This window comes from Pezoporus flaviventris, unplaced genomic scaffold, assembly GCF_033815535.1.
Source record: "Pezoporus flaviventris isolate CSIRO_AGI_PZ_B2104156 unplaced genomic scaffold, CSIRO_AGI_Pfla_v1 ptg000045l, whole genome shotgun sequence".
Lineage (NCBI taxonomy): Eukaryota > Metazoa > Chordata > Aves > Psittaciformes > Psittacidae > Pezoporus > Pezoporus flaviventris.
Window position 1 is genome coordinate 28,022,503 of NW_026892593.1, and position 22,760 is coordinate 28,045,262.

The window sequence follows — 22,760 nt, forward strand, 5'->3', positions numbered from 1 at the left end:
ACAGTCTGGGATATGTTAGAGGGAGCATCACATTCAAAATGGTACAGGAATTGTATTCACTGTGGCTGAGTTCTTACCTGGAATACAATATTTGTTGTTGGGTGCTGCATCTCACAAGAAAGAACTAGGCAATGGAAGAAGGTGTGAGATACTGACTTGCAATGGAAATAGTAAGATGATAGAAATGAAGCATGAGTGCATAGAGTTGTGTAAGCACGAGGGTAATGTAAAAAATTGACTATATTACTAAACAAGGGCATAGTCCACAACAGTAAGATCAAGGCTTGTTGCCTGTATTAAGCTGAGGACTGCACTCCAGTAGAACAAGACCGCACACTGCCTGTCAGCAGAAGACCCTACCCTCTAACAAGAGGAAGATGGGAGGAAGGTAACAGCATATCATATATGCCATTCCTTTTCCTTTCTTCTCAGCTAGAATACAGACTGTGGCCTTAAGGAGCTTGGAGCAGATGTGTCTAAAACTCATGGAGGTTGAAGTAAAATTTCTGATGCAAAGAATCTAGCCATAGTGATTTTTGTCTCTTGAGTATGAAGGACCTGTCCAAAAATCAGTCTGGTGTTGTTTAACATATGATGAGGACCTGATACCTGTCATCCCTTCACAGGATTACAGAGCAGCTGAGGTTAGAAGGACCCTTTGTAAGTCATCTGGTGTGGGGGCGTGGGGGGGGGGTATCTAGTGCTAGTTGCCCAGTACTGTGTCCAGGCAGCATCTGAATATCTTCAAGGAAGGACCTCCACAGCCCCCTTGTTCTCTGTGTTGGACACAAGTGACCCTGGCCAGACCACCCAAACACTTACATCTTGGCTCTTTCAAGTATGTGGGTGTGAGAGTCCGAGTGAATGAGACCATTGATAAAAGGCCTGTGAGTGAGTAAAGCCAATGTACTTAAGAGATTTTGTAAAATAATATCGCATTCTCCTTCCACAGGGTCTCACACTGAGATTTTTTAGACATACATCTTAGCAGAGAGGAAAGTGCAGACAGCAATGCATGCTAGAAGGCTAGAAGGCCTGGGTTTGTGTAATGTGGATAAGAAAAGCTTCAGAGGCATTAAGATGATTACTTTCCATATGTAATATGCTATTATTAGGAGGACAACAACCAGCTGTTGTCATGGATGCTGGGAGAAAGACAAGAAGAAAACAGCTTCGACTGCTGCAAAATTACTTTGGCTGTGTATTGACAGGAGTGAGACTCTGGCAAGAATTTACCTGGGGACCTCATGGACTCCTCACCAGGGACTGCGAAGCACATGAGCAGCAAATATTTGTCACCAATGTCTGGATGCATTCAAACCTGCCTTACTGCTAGGGCTTGGACCAGACCAGTGGTCAACAGCGTATTTCTGATGCTTGGTGCCAGATTCATTGTCAAAGGCTCTGTGACTCAGAGACCCTGGTGCCAGCCCAGATCCATGTCAGTTAAACACTGTGCCAAAGTTCTGTCACCAGTGAACTAAACAATCTCTTTCAGTCTCTTCCTGACCTATGTTGTTAGGGTTGCTATGGAGCCCTTACCCATGGAAGCAATTTTTCCACTGGCTCTGTGGACCTCTGCTCTGTTTCTCACTACCAGGAATGTTAAAACACTTTTATTTCTTCTTCTATAAAATTGAAACCAGCCATGCTAGAGCTGGGGGGCAGGAGTGGAGGATTTGGTTCAGCCTAACTTCCTCATTTCAGATGGCTTCGGAAAAACTCTGCTTGTCAGCTCGAAGTTACACAACTGCAATTCTTTGAGTGGATCTCTTGTTATTATCCGTCTGACAAGGAGATGGCAGCAGGGTGGTGCTGTTGCGTTTTTCTCTCCGTTTGCTTTCTCTGTTTTTTTTTCAATCTCTGGTTTTCAGGAGCAACAAAATGAACCTCCTGAAGCTTTGCTGCTGTGGTGCTTTACTGAAAGCACACACGGAAGTAGCTGCGTTAAGTATCAAGGTAAAAAACGAATAGCTATGTGTTTTCAAAAAGTTCACAGGAATGTGAGACAAAGTGCTCCTATCGCCTTTTCGGGTACCTGCAAAACTCACCTCTGACGTAACCTATGAAATTGAGCATTCAGCTTCAAATTCAGGTTCAAAGGCTGAATGAATCCCTCAATATTCATGTTCTCTAATTGTGGGGAGAAATCCTACAGTGCGAACAGGACTGAAGAGGTAGATTCTCTACCTGTGTTTTTATGACGTTAAAAACGTTCAAAACGCTTTGTGTATAGCCTGCTTTTGAAATGCTTCTCTTTTGCACACATTTATTTTGCACTTTGCAGCTTTTCGATTACCTCTTCATTCATGAAATGTGAAAATGGGAAGTGTGTAACCAAGGTAACAGTGATGTCCCTGGTGTGTATCTGAGAGTGCACAAATCTCTAGTTACGGTCCTAAGCCAAGCTGTACCTTTCTGTAACAGTCCCTGCTCTCCTTCCATCACCTACAAAATGAGACCTCACCATTGGGACCACATTTCGGGGAGGACCCACAGGGAAGGAGGACAGCTGAATATTACACAACACAGACATATAAAGATGTCACTGCATCTGTTTGCTGGACTCATTGAAACCATGTGGTGTCTGCAGCCTTGTGAACATTTCTGGCAAGCAGCAGTGTGATTCATTCTCTCCATGTCACCTCACTAAGTGTAAAACCTGACAAGTGGTCGTGACAGTGAGTAAGGCACATGCTGAGATGGGCAGAGGCAGGCTGGCTGGGTCACAGGCCAGCACACCAGATTTCTAACTTGGGACATAAGAAAACACATCTTGACCCCCTTTGGGTACCCCCCTATCATATTGCTCTCCTCCAGTTCAGCTCTGTGAGGCTTGCTTTATCTAACACAGTGAGAAAAACGTTCAGTGTCAGATGGTGCAGATAATGCTCATTTGCTAATACTGGTGCTGGCAGGAACAGGGTAGAGAGAGGTAGTTTCTGTTCTGATGATTTCACTTATGCCCTTGCAGACCACTTCCCTCTTCAAGCAATCAATGTGAGGAGGTCTTTGCTAAGCAGAGTTGCTCCAAAACTTCCCAATTACATTTCCCAACTCATTTTTGTCTGAAAGTGCTTGCACTTCGACTTGTTGTAATGCCAGGCCCTGCTGTGACTCTAACCCACAGCTGCCTGACAACAGATAACAGTATTAGCAAGTGACAGGCTTATCTGACAAATGGCTTTTCGTCCAGATTCCTGTTTGTACACTTCAGACATCCTGGGTCCTGTGGGCCATTTTTGTATCAGCAATGGACTAGAGATTGAAAATAGATTGCTTATACAGTATTTATTGCTTTATTCAGGAAAAAAAAAAAAAATATCTTGCTCTTTATCTTCTCCTTTCCTTAAACACAACTCCCAGTTTCTTCAATCCATTTTTCCAATCTCATTTCCATTTCTTCCCAATATTCAAGCTCCGTCCAGTTCCTCTTTGGGCACTCCTCCAGATATATTCCAGTTTTAGGAACCCTCTACTTTCCCTCTGGGACCAATACATGTGAGTGGACCAGTATATTGCTGAGCTTGAGTGCTCATGTAGCAAATCCCTTCTCATGAGTATGTTTGCTCCCACAGCATTTCTGCATAGTGACAATTCTGCGTTCCCTGTGTTGCAAAACTCTATTAGCTTGTATCTGGAGATGGAGATGAGGACAAGCTCTTGGCTATGAAATAGTTAACCATGTTGAATACATCAGTAGGGCTCTAATAATGGGCTTTGAATCCAGTCCTTCATCATTCCCCCCCCCAACATCTGCTAGTTTCTGTCAATTCTCACTGGGTTAGGGGGTTTTATATACGTGGGCTTCGCATTTTCGGAAGTATTTATCAATGGTGAGTTCTTCAGTGCCTGGATGCATCATCTGATTTACTGCAGGGCTTCACTCCTGACCCATTGCCAAAAGGTCATGCCAAAACCTATGAATGAAGCCAGAGACGTCTTTGCATCTGTGATTCTATGATTGTAAAATCTTCACCCTGGATCCTGTTGAAAACCTGTTCCCTAATTAGTTTTAAGATGGTGTTTGATCAGCTTATGATATGATCATGAACACAAATTCTACGATATGCCCAACTGAAAGAAAAATAAAGAAAAAGAAACAAAACGTGCAAAGGAATACCAGGTTCAGGTTTTGTCCCCACTATAAAAAAAGGATGGGACCAGAAAAGGGCCACAAACATGGTCCAAAGACTTGGAAGCCTGCTGTAAGAGGAAAGGCTGAGAACTGGGTTTGTTCAGCCTCGAGAAAAAAAGGCTTAGGGGAGACCTTATCACCTTATCAATGTCCCAGAATTTAAAGGGTGGCTACAAAGAAGACAGAAACTCCCTTTTTACAAGGACTTACATGGAAAAGACAAAGGGCTATGGCACAAGATACTCCTGGGGAGATTCCAGTTGGACATAAGAAGAAAACTTTTCACGCAGTGAACAATCAGCCATTGGAATAATCTCCTCAGGGAAGTGGTGGATACCCCAACACTGGACTTTTCTAATACAGCATGGTGGGACACCTAGTCTAGGTCATGCTTTGCCTAGAAAGGTTGGACCAGATGATCCTTGATGTCTTTTCCAGCCTGATATTGTACGATTGAATGATTAGTATGTTTTTTTCCAGCTTCCCCATTTTAATCACTCAAGATGCTATTACTGAAGTACATCAATGTGTCCTCTTACAGAAGGCGATTTTGACAACGGTCGCTGCCTCTCTCTGCCCGAAGATCAGCAAGCGTCCTTTACCCACCCGGACAGCTCCAGCTGGAAGGTGATAACGGTGTCCGGGCTAAGGAAACGCACTGCTGCCTGTCCCGACCCCCAGATGCGCCGGGATGCGCCGGGAGCCCGCAGGCAGCGCGCCGGGATGAGGGCGGGCGGATCTGCTGGGAAGGAGCCGGCAGCCTCCCCGCCCGCCCCCCGCCACCGCCCCGCCTTCGGGGCAGGGAGGGCTCGGGGCGGGCTCGGCTCCCGGCGGCGGGAGAGCGGGAGCGGGGGCCCGGAACGCCGGCAACATGAATGCGGAGAACCAAGATGTGCTGCTGGATCTGGAGGGGGAGGAGGAGGAGGAGGGGGAGGAGGAAGATGATGATGATGGAGAGACCGGTGAGTAGGGGGCTGGCACGGGGAGGGTCCCGGGCGGCTGCAGCCTGGGGAAGTGGCCCGTGGAGCCGGTGTTGCGGTGGGGAGGGCACAAGCCCGGGGTCGGAGAGGGGTGGCGGGAAGGGTGCTCGCAGCGCAGCTTCACCTCCTCCCGCTACAACTTCTGGTGATGTTCGGCGCAAAATGCGTGATCTCTTTGTCTGCGCGGGCGGTGCGTGCCAGGTGCGGCTGCCCCGTGGAGCGGCGTCTCCGCGCTCCGGCTTCCCCGACATCTGCGCTGCCCGGCGGGCAGGGAAGCACCCAAAACTTCACCTGCACCTTTCCCTCTCCCGGGAGGCAATAGCTCGAGTCGGCACAGAAGCAACGCTTGGCAGTAGCAGCGATGCTGAAGCCCTTGTGATCTTTGAGCACTGGCACAGGCTGTGCCAGGGTGCCTTGGATCTTTGGGAAGCGTCAGGGCAGGATCCCCGGGCCGATCCTTGTGGCTGGCAGCAGCTGTTTCTCCCCGTCCTGCCGCTCTGGCGTGCCCCAGTCTGACAGCCAAGCAAAGGAGGGTAAATGAAACCACCCCCCTCCAGAAAAACATAACATAAATTGGCAAAGCATAGGAAGATGGTAGTTTTGCTGGAAAAATACAGATACTGTGTCTGCCAGAAAAGCAGACAATGAAATGACCAGAGCAGTTTAAATTCAGAGTATGTTAGTCTCGTCCCAGCAGCAAGACAATGACATTTGTATTTACTGTGGGAATTATTAAAGTATTTCCAGAAAACAGCCCAAAAGGGGTTGGTTCTCAGCTGGTTCAGACTGAAGGGTTCTATTCATTTCACTAAAGAGAAACAGATTTGCTTCAGTTCAGAAGCTGTTTTCAGCTGCAGTACCCAAGATATTATTTCCGAAGTCTATTATTTCCACTTAACTTGTTAAAATGGATTTAACAAACAAGGAACGCAGGCAAATGTCAATTAGACAAGCAAATAGAAGATAGATTTGTACATATAAATTTTATCAAATAAAAAGGTTCTTGCTCATTATTGTTCATGAGGATCATGAATGTTTTTACTGAGAAGTACAGAATTTGGGGGGGGTGGTGTTTAATATTGAGGCTGAATTTCTGCAATTTTTTAAATGTTCCAGCATCATTAACTCTCTCTGACTCCTGTTGCTTCTATTTAATAACGGCCAGTACAGTTTGACTCATTTATTCGATCAGCCCACTCCAAAAGCGTCTAAAGTTTGAGCCTCACCCAATGCCTGTGGAAGTCGGGGGGTGTCTTTCCTCCAACATTACTAGCCTTTGTTTCAGATGCTGTGGGAGTATCCCTTGCTTTACAGTAACAGTCCGAAGACAAATTCAGTTTTCCGTATGAAGTGAGGCAGAGGAGTTGTTTGACTCCACTCCATGAATTAAAGGGAGGTTCAGCACTGCAATGTAACAATCAGCACATGCCTTTTTCTTTCCATTCTTCACCCCAGAGAACAACTAAATTGTTTCTTACTCACGACTCTGTCAAATCCGTGGTTAGTTCAGCTCCTAGAGCCAGCAAATCATGAGCTGCACGTTCTGCTTGCAAGATAAAGCGGTGTGGAACAACTCATGCTATGTGGCAAAACTGACTAAAAATTGAGTAGTGATGATTTCACAAGTTCTTATGCAAAGCCTGTTGGTGCACAGTGCCCAGCTCTATCGCATTTGCTATTCTGCCTTGCAAAATGCATGTGTAAGAGTCCTGAGGGTTTTACGTTAGGTATAATTACAGGAGAGCTGTTTTATTAGTCCATGAAACTTGTAAAGCATCCGTTTACTCCCAGTTTTATTGTACCACTTGCATCTGCATTTTTCCCAAGAAAGTCATCCCTGCTGTAGCAAGCAAGCAGGACTTGCGAACTCTTTCTAGTTCTGTTCAAGATCAATCTCACGTGCTTATAGCTCATTCGGAAAGCATTATTATGGCATATCAAACTTTGCAGACGTGGCTCTGGCTCATGCTGGCATACAGGTGGTTTTGGTTATCCATGCTGATGACTAGCAAACCACTCAGGTCAGAAGCAGGCTTAGCCAGAGTCAAGAGAAAGAGCTGGACTCATGAGTCCCAACCCACAGGAAAGTACCACAGTTACCTGCCTGCCATGCATAGCTTTGACATGGTTTGTTTCAGTCAGACTTGTGCTTAAGGAAGAAAGGTTTCTCCTAAGGTCAGGCTTTTTGGACAAGTTGAAACCTTTTTTTTTTTCCCCAGTGCTTAAACAAGAAGGTCAACTTTTTGTTTTGGAGTCAGGCTGTTTTCAAGAGGATTGTTACCTTAGTCGCATCAATTTGTTTCTGAGATATCTTGTTACCAGGCGGGAATGGTGGGAAGGACATTGACCTGCGGTTGCCACAGCATTTAAAATTCTCCAAACCCATTATTTTCTGCGTAGAAACTGTCAGACTGTAAAGTTTTTCTTTCCCTGATGCCAAACCTCCTACCATATCTAAATTAGTTTGCTTGTGTTTTGGGATTTACAGAATATCTGAGTGTGCTTTCCAGAAAAATTAACTTCTGCAGACAATATCCAGAGGCATGATCCACTCTGGCAAACCATTCCACATGAAATACTCTTCTCTTTGTTGGGATATCTTTGCATCTTGCTCACTTTGTTGTCTAGGTTTTGCTCAAATATATCTTCTAGGTGTTACTTCAGCCTTGAGTGGTCAGCGTATCTCCATATTTTGACACTGCTGCAGTAATCATCAAGCCATGCTTTATAAGTGACCAACAAATGGATATTTGTGTTAACCTTTTTCTTGTCACACAGTGCAGATACTGGCCTGACGAGGATTCCAGCTCTTCTTTATGAAGAGGATTTCATGCTGTTGTTCAGCACATGTTTTTACCAGTTACAGTAAAAATGTCCAACAGTACTGGCTTATTCAAGCAACGTTATTTTGGAGCTGCATCCTAAAATAACCACTTTTGTGCAGCCCACTATACAACTGGAGCCCTGTCCTAAGAGGTGATGTAATCCAAGTGGTGCAGAGCAGGCCCAGCTACCCTTCACCTCATTACTTTTGCTCACGGTTCTCTGCTAGTTTCCTCATGGCATGTGCTGAATTTTACCATATTGCCTAGCTCGAGCTTTTATTTTTTCATATTAAGTGGCTTCGTTAACTTGACTTGCTTCTCATATGACTCTACAAATATTATTGTTACATTACATATGGTACTCTAATATGAATGGCAAGTATACCGTGTTCTACACATTACGCCAAGGTTTGCCTTCATGATGCTGAGAAATGGTCAGTTCTTTATGGAAGTCTTCTAAGGTCAATGGAAAGCCTTAAAAGATTCCTAGGTTGAAAACTGTGGCTTTGCCCTATGATTTATTAACTGCAATTAACTGAAAATTGGCTTGTGCACTGTCATGTGTAAAAAATAGTTAACTGTAGTTAACGCTAAAAGTGATCTACTCAGCAGTAGGTGCAGGGATCAGATCTGATCATTTTATAATATGCAAGGCTTTATAAGCAGATTCTTTCAAAAACAGTGGTTCTGTTTCTGAAAGAGCAATATCTTGCTTTTCAGTCTGCTTGCAGTAATGACTAAGACTGTCCCAGTCCACTCTTATCACAGCTGGTTGTCTTTTCCTTCTGTCTTGCAATCAACCTAAAAATGATTGAGCCACATTTCAGTCATGCACTGCCCTGAAGCAGATGGATGGGGATGGCTATGTCTGAGAGGCTGATAACCAAGAATTTCTGCTACTGATTCTGTGCTCTGTTTGCAACATTGTTCTTGCCTCTGTGTAGGAGACAAGGAACAGGAGCAAGCCGGAATGCAGACACATGGTCTCATTTATTCTGATTTGCTACTGAGGCAACAAGAGACTTTTCATGGTGTACTGGCACTTGTACAGGTCCAGGAAACACTGGCTGTAATACTGGTCAAAATTTAAACTGCCTTTCATGCCTTCATGTCCTTCCTCTCATATCTGTTATCGTGATGGTTTACCCACATCACTTCCTCTCTTCTTCTGTATTTTTACATTCAGCCTTTCCATCCACTTTCATCAAATCCAAGCCACGCTGGAGTAACAACCTTGTCACCAAGTGTGGTTGCATTTGAACAGTGCACTGCTGGTACCAAACACTTTTTCATTCTGATTTAATGATTTTTTTCTTCAAATCTACTAAAACATAAATAGTGGGAGTATAAATATTTAACTACAATACAATTACGGCTTTGAAGCGATTTATAATCATAAACTCTGGAGGAGGCAGAGTATCTCAAGAATCAGGCAGGAATTTATGAAACCGATAAGCTTCACAAATTTGCCTGATTTTCCTTTTTTTTTTTTGAAGTTTTTCTACCACAACAGAATTCCCAGTTGTCCACTGAAAACCTCCTTTACTTTGACAGTACTCTCTGTTCTTCTATTTTGGATTTAGCTATCCTGAACATGAGGGCAGTTTACAGATAAGTCTGCAATCTGTAGGAGGACTTGTTGTTTCCCATTATATCAATTTGCACAACTTCAATAGTATTAGTTCTGGCTTTTTTCCTGGTTATCAAGTCATTAATTTGATGCTAGATACTTATCGTGGGTCATTCCTTAAAGCTTTTTCCACCATTTGTACAATCCCACAAGTTCTTCTAAAAGGAAAACCAACATACACACATTTATGCTCAACATCTTAGATTTTCTAAATTACTTTTCAAGCATTTATCATTTGTAACAAGGAATGTTATTAAAATTTATATGTACGAAACAGTCAAGGTTTTGTTACATGGTGCAGAGCACCATGCAGCAGTGCTGTAATGCTACAGTTATTGAATGTAATGCAATAAGAAACCCACAAAAAATGGGCTCGTATCAGCTGGTTTGCAATTAATGCAGTATATCAAATTGCAGACAGAGGGCTTGAATTTCAGGAGACCAGAGGCACGGAAGGGGTGATGTACACATGCCGTAACAGACACTGTATTTCCACTCGAATGGATCTTTCAAAAGTAATTAGGGAAGGATAATGAATAAGATCTGTTTCTACATGCATGGAAAATTCGCTGAAGTTGTTATCATTTAAACCACCACATCTTAGTATTTCTTCATACCTGCCATTTTCTAAGAAGCGATGGGTTGCATGCTGTGGAATTAAGATCTACTTTGCGACTAGATATGTGGCAAACCCCAAGGGGGAACTGGTACTAAACCAGACATTTTAGTAAAAAAAATGAGGAAACAAACTCAAGGGTGTTTTTGTATGAGAGCAATTACTTGTCATAAATTAAATAGTCTTTATAATGCCTTCCGGCTTATCCCTTGTAAAGTACAATGGATTTTGTCTTTTATTGTGGTTGGTTGGTGTGGGTTTTTTGTTTTTTGTTTGAGATAATACACCCTAAAAAAGTCAAATAAAGAAGCATTAGCCTAAGTTTGGGATTAACTGGGCTAGGTCAGGTAAAAGGTTGCTCATTTTAGAGCACAAAATAAGACAACTAAATATCCTGTGCTTAACATGAGGTCTTTAAAAACGATGTTGAGGCCTTAAGCATATACAGCTGCTGCAGTTGTATGTTTAACAAGATAATGTATTTAACAGGGTGTGAATGTCAAGGAGGAGGCGCTGAAGAATGGTGCCAGGGGTTGGATTATGTATTGTTCTAAAATTCAGGAACAAAGCTGGGGACTGAGATATTATGTAAGTGCTGAGCTCTGTATGCTAATGAATAGAAAAAATCAGCTTGCTTTTCTGGATTGTCACTATTGCTACAGGGCATGAGTCTGGCATGGTCCTTTCGAATAGTCTGCAGTACTGCTCTGCAGAATGCATGTTATTAAACTGATATTTGATTGATATTTTTTACATAAAAATTAAAAAATATTCACCAAGGCATGGCCTAATACCACTTCTAACTTTTTAGGGTGTTTAATTCGTATCCAGGCTCACTGTGAATGCAGGTGGAACACTTTACCCACTGAAGAGTGAGTATATGAGTTCACCTGCTGCTCTAGCCTCAATGAGAGCTTGCTAGGATCTTGTGTTAGGATTCAGATCCGATGAACCTGGAAGTTGAAAGATACAGGCAGTAATGTCACAAACGTGTCAAGCCATCACAAAATAGCTTGGCTACCAAAAGAACTATTCCCCCTACAACCACCAGCTCAAGTTTTCATGGCATTTTGGCCTTTTTGTTCATTGGGTTATGCCAGTGGCAGCATGGTAGGAATGCAAAGCTGTAAAGGACACTGTATCCTTTATCTTCTTATTGCCAGTGTCGGTGGGAAATGAAAAGTCGCAGTCAGGCAAATTGTCAGCAAACAATAGATTTTGTGTGATAGTCAGCCTAAGGATACAAACATCTGAGCACAGAATCCTTTGTCTTCTCCACCCCTCATGCTTTAGTTGGGCATCCCACATCTCTCTGAAGGCTCTGTGAACACAAGGAGTGTCTTGGGTGCCTCCTGAGGAGTTATATGGGCATCTGAAAGATATTTGTGCTTGATTCAATGAAATTTTCTCTAATTGTCCTCACTTATCCCAACCTCAAGCATTTGATTATAACGGCAGACATACAGACACGATTCCTCGCATGGATTTCAGAAGTGAGGTCCTGAAGCATTACTGGAACTAAATAAGAAAAAAGTCCTCAACCTCAAGGTGGCCCAATTTAATCTTTGAGCAGTTCCCACTCCTCTGCAGGATTCAGAATCACTCCCCAGTCTCACTACGTACACATGGGATATCTTCTCCAAGGAAGTCAAGAGGGGTGCTCAGGCCCCACATTTGTGTATACATGGTTTCATACTCTGCCTATGATAACTCACCTAACACAGTTGTTGGTTTATCAGGAATGGACTGCTGAGTGGTGAAGGGTAGGGAAAGGAGTCTTACTTGTTCCTTAACATCAGGCAGCCCAGCACATGTTCTTCCATTGCGTGGTACCATCAAATGCGACTATAATCCCTTTTTCCCATTCCTATCCTGCATCCATATGAGAGCATCTTTCTCTTCACAAGCCTTTCAGTTCCAAACCTTATAAATATAGGTGGTCCATCTTATATGGAACAATTGATCTGTTGAAAGGCGTAATATTACTGAATGTAAAATAGGCAGAGTCTAGATTGTTTTGCTAATGGAAAGAACCGTATGAATGTGTGTTATGTTTGTAAAAGGATAAGATTCAAACCAGCATAGACCCCCTTAGCAGGAAGAGCCATGAAGACCAAAGGGTTTTGGAAAGAGACCACATTTAAACATTTTTAATGATTACAGATTCAGATTGGAAAATTAACAAAACTATATTAAAACAAACTGACTGAATCCTAAGAGGTGTAGTTACAAGTCTGCTGGAGCATAAACATCCTTTAACTGATCTTATGCTTCATGTGGTAGAAATTGTATTTTAGTTTCAAAATACTGTATGAAGGCTGAATAAGATTGAACCCTTCAATGTGGTGTTTACATTAAATAGTTTCCAACTAAGCCGCTATTCATCAGTATTCTTTAGACATAACTGAAAATCAAAGTTTTGTAGGAGCAGCCACTCACAGCAGATTTTGCTTTGCTTTTATAGTTTCCCTTCCTTTCAGTTTTCTGCTGATGGATTTCCCCTGACCCCATTAATCTGGTTAGTCAGGTTCTCCAGCATTTTTTTAGATGAGGTTTATCAGGGGACATTAAATATTTGCATAGGAAAGGGCTTACAGCGCAGTCATCGGAATGAGCTGCTGCGCCCCGGTTTGGCAGGAAACAGCCACCACCTCTCTTCCGTTCATGTGCTGCTTGAGAGCACCTGCTGCAGTAGGCTACATGTCTGGTAACTTGAGTGTTCACCATGTGTTTCTGTCCTGTGGGCTTCTAGCTTGGGTTGATGTTTTGCTAAGGCGTCTGCTTTTCACAGCGTCTACAGGGAGATCTTGGTTCTTGCTCCGCTGCTGCAGCAGAGAGCTGCGACCTGAGCCTCAACCATTGCTAATTTGGGAAATTACAGTCAGATAAGGAATCTTCACTGGGTAGGGAAGAGAATTTGGAATCAAGAGATGGAGCAAGAAGCACTTGTGTTGACATGCACTGAGTCTCCTGTGCTGTGGCAGTGCTAGTGTCTTCTGATCAGGAGAAGGGGGTTAGAGACTTCAGCAGGTGAGACTGTAGGTTCTTTCCTTTGTGGGAAGAATATTTAACCAGAAAATACCATTTGCATTGCAGATCAAGGTGGAAAGTATAGGGCACAATTCTAAAATGTTGTCGGTGTAGCAATCCTGCTAAATGCTGGGAACTGATATTAGTAATCCAAGGACATGCTGCTGTGATCAGGCACAGTGAAGGAGCTGAAGAGCCACGTCCTGCCTGTGGAAAAGCTGGGGTCTGTTGCTGTCAGTGGAGGGAGCTTGAGATAAACACCAACAACTAGAACTCACATTAGTGGAGAGACTCGTGTTGCACAGACTGGGGACTTGACTGAAGGGTCTGGTAACGTAGGAAGTGTTAAAGAAATGGAAAGAGCAAGAACATGGAAGTAAAGGCAAAACACCCATTGAGATTGGGGCACAGTCTAAGAAAGGAAGTAAGTTAAAGGAAAGAGGAAGGAAGAACTCTTGTCGGTATTAATTCTGGTAAAGCAGACCAGTGCAGCTGTTCACCTATTTGTCTAGTCAGGAACTCATAAGCAGTGGCATAAAGATTCTTCCAAGTCAGTTCAGCAGGTAAATGAGCTGCAGCAAGGGACCAAGGTAATATAACTGTGGGTGCAGTGAATTGAAATAATTCATCTGTGGCATTTTCATGCATGTTTTTAATATATAGTAAAAATCACAATGTGTTCATAGGTAATTTATCCAGCAGGAAATAAAATACTATATTTATACCATTAATTATTTGCAAAACATTTCCACAGCTCTAGCTTTGGCACTGCCTTTAGAGATAATAACATATAAGGAAACAAGGCTGAGATGATGATCCAGAGGGCTCTAGCATTGCCGGAGAGTTTTATTAGGTTTTGTGCAATGTTAGTAAAATTATTAGTGTCGTCTTTCTATGTGTTTTTTTCCTTAAGTACTCTAATGGAGTTTTTATAGGCATTAATGAACAAGGATGAGATCAAACAATGCACGCTTTACCCTTGTGGGCAGTCCTATTGACTACAGTGGGAATCACATTATTTTTTTGTAAATGCTATTCATAGTAGAGAATGCAGAACTAGTCCCTAATGGAGGAAATATCTCTATTAAATCTTCCATCATCTCTGTATAGACTGATTTATTCTAGGAAAAATAATTAAATTCATTTAATTATTCTGCTGTCTATAAAAGACAAGAAGGAATTTGCACAAAAGCACGGTTTAATCTACAACCTTATGGCGGTGCTTAAGACAAACAGCCCAGCAGAAACTTGAAAATATAATATATTATTTGTTAAAAAAAAAGAAGAAGAACTCAATATGACCTGAAGAATAAATAAGTCAGTGCTGGATTTAAAGTTCTCTTTGTTTTTTAACCTGTTCCTTGCTGATGATAACGTGAGGAAAGAAGACGCTTCAAGGGCAACGCAGTCCCACCAAGTAGAGCTCCAGATGCTTGTGTTAGTTTATTGGCATTTGCAAGAACAGCAAAGCTCTCTTTTAGACCTCTTATGCACAGGAGGAGGTGGTTTTAGTTAAAAGTTGGTTATTAAGCTGCAGCTGTGAGAAGAAAAATCTGAAGTGTCCTTCAATTGCTAAAACCACAAAGTATTTCCTGATTAGGAAACAAACGTATAGTTTATTCCTAAACTCTGGGTCCAGCACTGGCAATGTTTAAAGCCTTTGCACCCCCCCATGCAAAGTAGCTCAAAAATGCTTGTAGGTTTTGACTTTCAACTCAGTATTTTCACGGTCAAAGAAATTAAAAGTATCTTTTTGGGACCCTCCTGTAAACACAGTGTACAACAGCTGAGTGTAGGAAATACTTTAAAGCAAACGTGCTGAGAAACTCATTACAGAAATTCAAATAAATCTCCTCTGAGACATGTAAATTTAATAGCAATGGGTATAATTTTATAAACATATTTCAAACTTAAGATTTCTAATTAGATAGCTCATTGATCCATAGGCACTGAAGTCTAACCAAACAGTGATCTGCAATTACAATTTGGTTAATCATTTCAATTCCCAATAAAAAGGCTCCACAGCTGCCTGGAGGCTTGGCATAGGTGAAGCAAACCATGGGATCAGCTTAGCTGCTAAAAAAGCTGTGTTTGTAGCTGGGGACCACTGCTGCATATAGGCTGACCTCCTGTAAATCACAGTTAAGGCACGGTACACCCCCTCCCATGGAACTGGGCAGTGGTTCTGACAGTATGCTTGGGGTTATCTTGGTAAGTCTCATAGCAAAAGCAAAAGTGGCTTGTTTTCTTTGTGTTTCCTGCCTGAGGGCAGCTGATTTGGGTTAGTTGCTCTGGGATTAAAAGGAAACAAACAACAACAACAGCAAAGCCCTCACATTATTTTAAGCAATGAAGAAAACTTTCAGATTCAACAAGGTACAGGGGGATTGGCAGGAGACCGGGCCACATTGCATGGGCAATGATGTGCTTCAGCACTGGAGGGTATAAAAACAGCTTATAAAAACACTTCATTCTTGACCAGAGGGTTAATTCTACAGTCCCCACCAAAGCATTAGGTCACACTCCTGCAGAAAAATCAGCTTTCAGAGATATGCGTGTTTATTTGGCCAGGTTCTGGGCATGCATGGGATCTAAGCAGGGAAGTTAGAGAGCTCACAAAAATGCTAAAGAACTTGAGCTGCTTCTTGGTTTTATCATTTGTACTTGTTAAAATATCAGCAATATTGTGTTTTAATGGAGCTAATTTGAGTCAGATCTCACTAACAGCTCCTCTGAAATTTCTCAGGGAAAGAAAACACATAAAACCAATGACATTTATGCTCTTTGGACCCAAGTAGTATAGTGCTGCTGATAGCTGTTACATTGCCACGATTTCACATACTCCTCTCAGCCTACAGTAGGGATCCTGGTTTTTACAGGATTACCTGCATCTGGCTCCTGTAGTCCTCGCACAACAGCATAAACCTCAGAGGCAGCAGGCTGCTGCTCACCTCTGTGCATCAGTCTGTGTAGGGACATATTACAAGCCAAACATGACACAAACATGAGAACAATCCTTTTGAGTTGAGCGGATCCATCAGCATCCATGAAGTTATTTAAGTGTGTAAATGTTGCAGTCTCAGCCCCCAGGGACTGTATATTGCTGTTCGGGGGCAGGGGGAGGGTGTGTTTATATCTTTAGGGTCAGTGATTCTCTTGGCCTTCAGGGTTCATAGTTTGACTCCATATGACCAATCTGCCTCATGCAGAAGAGGACCGTCCGTCACTCAGAAGTGACATAAGGTACTCTTAGAGTCCAGACTGCAGTGCCGAAGTGCCAGCCAGCAGGAAACAGGGACAGAGGAATCATTTGGTGATTTAAGTTTTCTGTATTGCTCCACTTTGCAGATATTAAACTAAAACAAAGTCTGTGGCTACAGGAAAGGTGACCACTGAAATCCTAGCTGTGCAAGGTCAGCATGAACGTATATCCCTGTGTGCAGAGGAGGACTCATACAGCAAGTACTTACAGCCTTCAAGGTTTTTGTCTATGTAGAATGCAGGTAAAAAATATGACAATAAGTAAGATTAAAAAGCTTTTCTTCTACAAGATCAGGCAGCTTTCTAACTGTGCTAATGTAAGGAACTGATGTCTACAGAAGTGAGAAAATGTGTATACTTTGAAGGAGATCAAAATATTGAGTTGTACTTGTTTCTTGGGATCAGGGCTGCCCTTTTTGTCTCTGAAAGTGTATGACCAGAATTTCCCCCTTTTCTTTTAACTAAATATTTTTGCTTAATTTCATGATACAAGGGAAATGAAAGTGCCAATGCTCTCCTAAATGTGGGGTTTTCCATATCTGTGGATCCTTGTCTAATATGTCCCCTTGATATGGGACAATAAGAAGTCCAGAAAGGCAAATCTCAGCTAAAGGTTTCAGTCTCAACTGTATGTCCCTGCTTTTTAGAATGTACATTGCTATTTAAATCAGTGAAGATGTTTTGCATTATTCATTCTAGGCATAAAAATATGGCTTGGAATTTAGCTGTCCCACCTCAAATATTCCTCAAGCATGTGATAGTTTTGTTTTTCATTAAAGACTAAGCCATGCCTCTTGCAGAGAGCTCAGAGGTGTTTCTCCAGAGTCGCCAGAGATACCCTGCCTGGGACTGCCCCTCTCAGTCCCTTCAGTGTGTACTGCAGAGTGGCCGACACAGCTCATACTGTCACCTCCTTGCTGTCACTTTTGATGTTTGCTCCTCCTGAGGCCCTCTCCTCCTCGTTCTCTGTCCCACCTCCTCCATGTGGAGGGAGAGCAGCATGTAATGTGTTCACTGTTCCAGCAGAAGATACTGGGAATGATTCCTGTGCTGCAACATCTCCATCAACCTGATACTCCAAAGACTTTCAAGAAAACTAATAACCAGTTAGAAGGGCCGAGTGCTGAATCTTTCCAAAATGGAGTTTGCATTTAAACTTAGAGGTCTAAATATAATGTCACTGTGAGTTCTGCTTTATAAATACAGTTAGGCCTAAAAAAACCACAACCCAGTATAGAGGAAGTGGAGATTGGTTTGTCCTTGGATTCTTCTGTTTCTGTATGTTTGCTTGCAGCATTTGTTTCACAGCTTGTGTAGTTTTTCAGGAAGTTATAAATGAGTATGGTCCATGTGTCACGTTATTGATTTGTGAAGTCCATACTTTGGATACAGAGAAAATTGTCTTGATGGATTTACTGGATCTTAATTTGTTGTCTGTTTGAAGAAGTCTCCTTGATATTATTCTATGGGTCTGTAATCCAGTAAAGTCTTTGGAACTGAGGACATTATTTGGTTTCGACCAGAAGTTGGAGCTGAAACAAAAGATAGTAGGCAAAATCCTCTGGCTTGTGTTTCAGTGACCAAACTGCATGACCTTGTTGGTACCTTCTTGCCTTACAATCTATGAGCAGGATTCACACATTTGAAAAGATCATTTTTGTTCCTCTCAGCACAAAAACCAGCCCATCACACTTGCCTTTTCCCTACTGTTTTAATGAGATATGTAAGTAATCTTATCTGAGATGAAATGAAAAATAACTCTGTAGAGGCTGCTTGGATTTTTCATCTGAAAACTGATGTTTTACATCCTCTCACTTCCACAGTTCTGAAGAAATGGATTAGAATCTCAGTGGAAATGAGTTTGTGATGAGGGGTAGGTCTCTCAGCACTGGTCATACACTCATGAAGGTCTATACTGTTGTAAAAACTGAGCAAGCCCTATGTTTCTTACTGTGTTACCGCCATCTGGTATGTTCATAATGTCATAAAACAGTTTAGCAGGACTATAGACACCAAAATAAAATGTTTTTCCATGCTTTCCTAAGCAAACCTTGCATCTCCTCCTTCAAGGTCTTCTCTAAGATTTCATGGAATTACACTGTGGAACAGGTGAGACAGGAGGAAAACAAGAGAATTTCTGTCTGTCTTTTTCCTCCTTATTATCTTGCTGCTTGGTTTTGTTACAGCTGAATTGTATTTAGGATTCAAGACAGTCATTTTTCATTAGAGTCATTAATGTTTAGTCCTGACGTCTTTATTCTCCTGCCTGAGATAAGCTATCAAAATACCTATTTTCCACATTTTTATGCACATTTTATATCAAAAGGAGATTTGTACTTTAAAATTCACCTGCATTCTTTCCTGACAAGCTCTTAGACTGAATGTAGTCACTCTGGGATGGCTAAGTTTCTAGGAACAATTGTTGGAGAAATCTAGAAATGGTACTTTACACCACACTATCATGTGCTTAAATGGTGGTCTAAAGCTGCCCCCACTATTACTCTGAAAGCACAATGATGATGCGTGGCCACACTGAAATCTGGAGTATGACATTACCAAGGGAATGGTCCTTCTTTGTGTGTTGCTTGTAAACACAAACCTTAAGGTGACATAATATCCAGATACCCAATACATTATTATCATCATTGCGCATCACGGGCTCAAAAGGCTCACGCTATCCCATTGGCAGCACTGCTGATATTTCTCAGGCACCTGTGGCGTCTGACTCGGGGTGTGTAGTAATGTGTAATGTATCCGAGCAGTTTTCTAATGTGCCACCTCATGGAGTGGAGGTGAACTTACTGCTCCTCACTCTTCCCAGCGCTAGGAAGTGTAAGAAGCAGTTAAAGGTTCAAAAGCTGTAAAGAGAAATTTATTCATTAAAAGCCCAGAAGATATCTAAACCAAAAATATCCTGCCTCTGTCTGATTGCATGCAATGGGAGCTTCCCTGCCTCTGTGCCTTCATCTTACACTTCAGGACATTGAATGGGGGTTTAGGCCCAGAGCACCATTTTTCTCCTCTGGGGACAGGAGAGATGATCCATAAGCACATTCTTATGCACTCGTGTGCCATTGTTTTTCTTTGGCTGCACACATATGCTGTTTCTTAAAAAGCACTGACCTTGTGAAAAACTGGGGAACAGCCTTACAGTCAAGAACAAGTAGGCATGGGCAGAGGCAAGCTATAGGCTAAAAGCTCCATTAAAACATAAATCAGAGGACTAGGAGCAGGCAGTGTATCCAAGGACAAAACCCAGGAGCGAGCGCTAAGCACAGCAGCTGGATGACCATAGACAAGTGGTGTGTTTCCTTCTAATATCTGATAGAAAGGACAAGGCACCGGTCCAGCTCACAAGCCAGATGACAGACCATCCATTCCAGCAAGAGGCTGATTGCACTAAAGGGTGCAGTCTGATGGCGGCATTACCTTGAAAAGCTAATAGCATTACCAACCTTGCCTAAACCCTAGGCTTGCTCTGGCTAAATGTGCAAGGCCTGATTTGTGCATTCATGCCACCTAAAGCTGGGGGCTCTTTACCAGTAACTGAAATGACCAGGACCTTCAGCACAGCTTCCTTCTTTCCAAGGAAATCCACTACGTTTTTCCACCCTTCTCTTGCAAGAGGACTGTAACGGCTGTTGAGATCTTACCTCCTTCTACTTCCAGGTTCTCAAAGTCCATGGAAAAATGTGTGTATTCACTCTGGGGTTTGTTTTTATTGCCTTCACATTTTCCAAATGTGTTTTGGTATAAATGTCTTGTGTTGAAATTTTCACGTGTCTATTTTGTGTTTTACTTGTATAGTGGGCTCTTCAATGCCAGGCAGAGAGCATATTCTTATTTCCCACTAGGCTGCCCACATCGCTGTTGCTAGAAAGCTGCGTGCACACATGCAGCCTTCTTGTTAATGCCTCTTTTCCCAGAAAGTAATTTAGAAACCTCTGTGTCTTCAAAACCACAGCTGTTTGCCATGAAGCTCTCAGACGTTGCCCAGCTGTAGTTGCTGGACATTGTGAATTGAATTGTCAGCAGAAACCAGAACTTTTTGCTCATAGTGAATGTAATAAGCTAAAACACACTGGAGGTTTTTTCCATCACGGTACTGAATTTGCACTAATTACATTATTCTGAACTGACTTTTTAAACTTAATAAATTTGATATGTGAGTTGCTAAGGAAAAGTGTCCACAGTTATTATGATTACTTTTGTTACAGTGCATTTTGAAGTTACCCAGCAGCAGAACAGAGTGCTCCTACACATGGACCACTAATCAAATTGTCTGATTAGGTGAAATTCTAGACTTTCAGCAAAGTTTTCTCATGCCAAATTGCAGTAATAATTGTTCCATCACTTCTCCTCAAGGGAATCACTCAAATGCTTCAGATATAATTTAATTTCTAAACTGACTGTATAATTAAATAATACAGTATAGCCAGAGGTAATCTTTCTCTATATTTATATGTAAATATTACCAGCAAACAGGAGCCATAGCATCCCTAATTGGCTGTGGCTAATTATATAGTATGCCTAAAAAATATTAACATTAAGGTTAGAAAGTCAAGCACTTCGAATTTGGGCAATGTCAGCTTTAACGTTGCCCAGGCGACTTCAATTTTCCTGCCATTTGTTTGCATGCATGCTAAGGTTTCTAATTGCACAATCACTGTTCTTTTTTCCCTCTTAAGTCCAATGCCTTACTCAGTAAACTGGTAGTAATTGCATATTTCTTTTTATCTATCTTCCTCATTAAGAGCATGGCTCCAAGCCTTGTTTAACTCAAATTATGCAAGCCTTGCACAGCATATATTTTTATTACTTTCCTCTTCTGTGTTTCAATGGTGCTTTTACTACTGAGCACTATATCCAACAGGGATGAGAGTGTCAGGTTGCCTAACTCCCTCTTTAGGGAGAGCTGGAGTTTCAGGAATCCAGACCCCAGTGATAGGAATGCAGGCTGCTGAAGTGATAAGATGTGGAGAATGTAAAACACTTCTGAATGGGCTGTGCAAAGATAAGATGCTGAACTGACTCATATCTCACAGGCAGGTCTCCCTAGAACACATCTACCACAGAGCCCCTAGAAAATAATTTATTTTCAATCACTTTTGTAAAATCAGCTCTTAACACCATTCTGGGTTTCTGGTTGATGAACTCTCTGTGTTTCATATAAAGTTGTCAGAAAAACGCTTACCAATTACAAAATCTTTGGAATTGATTTTTCCAAACTAAGAGTGTTTCCCAATCTGGCTGTTCCAAGTATCACACCATACTTCTCCAGCTAACTTAGAGACAGATGCCCAGTTCTGCTGGAAAAGTGCTAAGCTTCCCAGCTGTAACAAACACCCTGTGCAGTTACCTTGAAAACTCAGCCATGGAAAGCTGGCCAAAACGTCGCTCAAGCAGCTTGCTCAGCATCACGTGTATTGGATCCCAAGCTGGGGCATAGGCCACTTCTCCAAGGCCACACACAAATTATTTGACAATCAGATAAATTTTCTTCATTTCAGTCTTCCTACAGTCTCTGTATCTTATTCATCTTTTGCAAACACAAGATAAGGGTCTAGACAGACAAATCCTCTCCCCTGGCCAAACCTGGAGTCATCCTCTTCACAGCCCTGTCTTGTATACAAAAGGAGACAGGGTCCTGAAGAAAAAAGAATAACAGTTTGGGCTTTAGAATGAAAAATTACTTCCTTTGTTAAAATCCACCAGCATCCACCACCACTAAATGCTACATCAAGTGGTATCACTGTGTACCTTTCACCTTTTATGTAGTGGGAATCACTTCTGAGTGGGAAGACCAGGATCTAATCCCTTCCTTTGTCTTCTTTAAAATAAGCATCAGTGATGACAGTCAGTCTTGAACCAGGACTATTCCAGACTTTGAGTTTGGAGTCTTACTGGTCTGATCACTTGCCAGCCAAGATAGTAAAACTCCTTGTGTTCTGCTGAATAATGACCTTGCTGAGGACATCAGAGGGACTACACCCATCCCAGTCCTTGGTGACCCCCAGGGGAAATGCCCACAGTGCTTGTCAGTGAGGCAGGAAGCTCCTGTTAACCAGCAGCTGTGGTTTTGGTATGTACTTCTGGACCTGAGGGTTTTGGTTACTCCCAAATCCTGTTTTAGGTGCCTATATCCCTTCTTTAATTCCATAGACAGACATTCATTTCAGCAATTATGTAGCTCAGTGCATGCTTACTCTGATTTCTAATTTGTTGTTGAACTTTCTTATCTACTAGAAAATAACTATTTACTCTGAACTTGTATTTAGAT

At 42.2% G+C, this 22,760-nt stretch overlaps 1 protein-coding gene across 2 annotated transcripts in view; it reads left to right on the top strand.

Moving 5' to 3' along the window:
* Positions 1–4,943: 4,943 nt before the first annotated feature.
* ANO6 (anoctamin 6) overlaps positions 4,944–22,760 on the top strand; it is a 78,376-nt gene continuing 60,559 nt past the window's right edge. The window contains exon 1 of one of the 2 annotated variants that reach the window (XR_009745948.1): positions 4,944–5,100. Coding sequence is in view for 1 of the 2 variants with exons in the window: in XM_061467791.1 (XP_061323775.1) it covers positions 5,010–5,100 (91 nt within the window). In the remaining variant the exon portion in view is untranslated. The remainder of the gene's footprint in view (positions 5,101–22,760) is intronic. The other variant, XM_061467791.1, reaches the window with a different exon arrangement.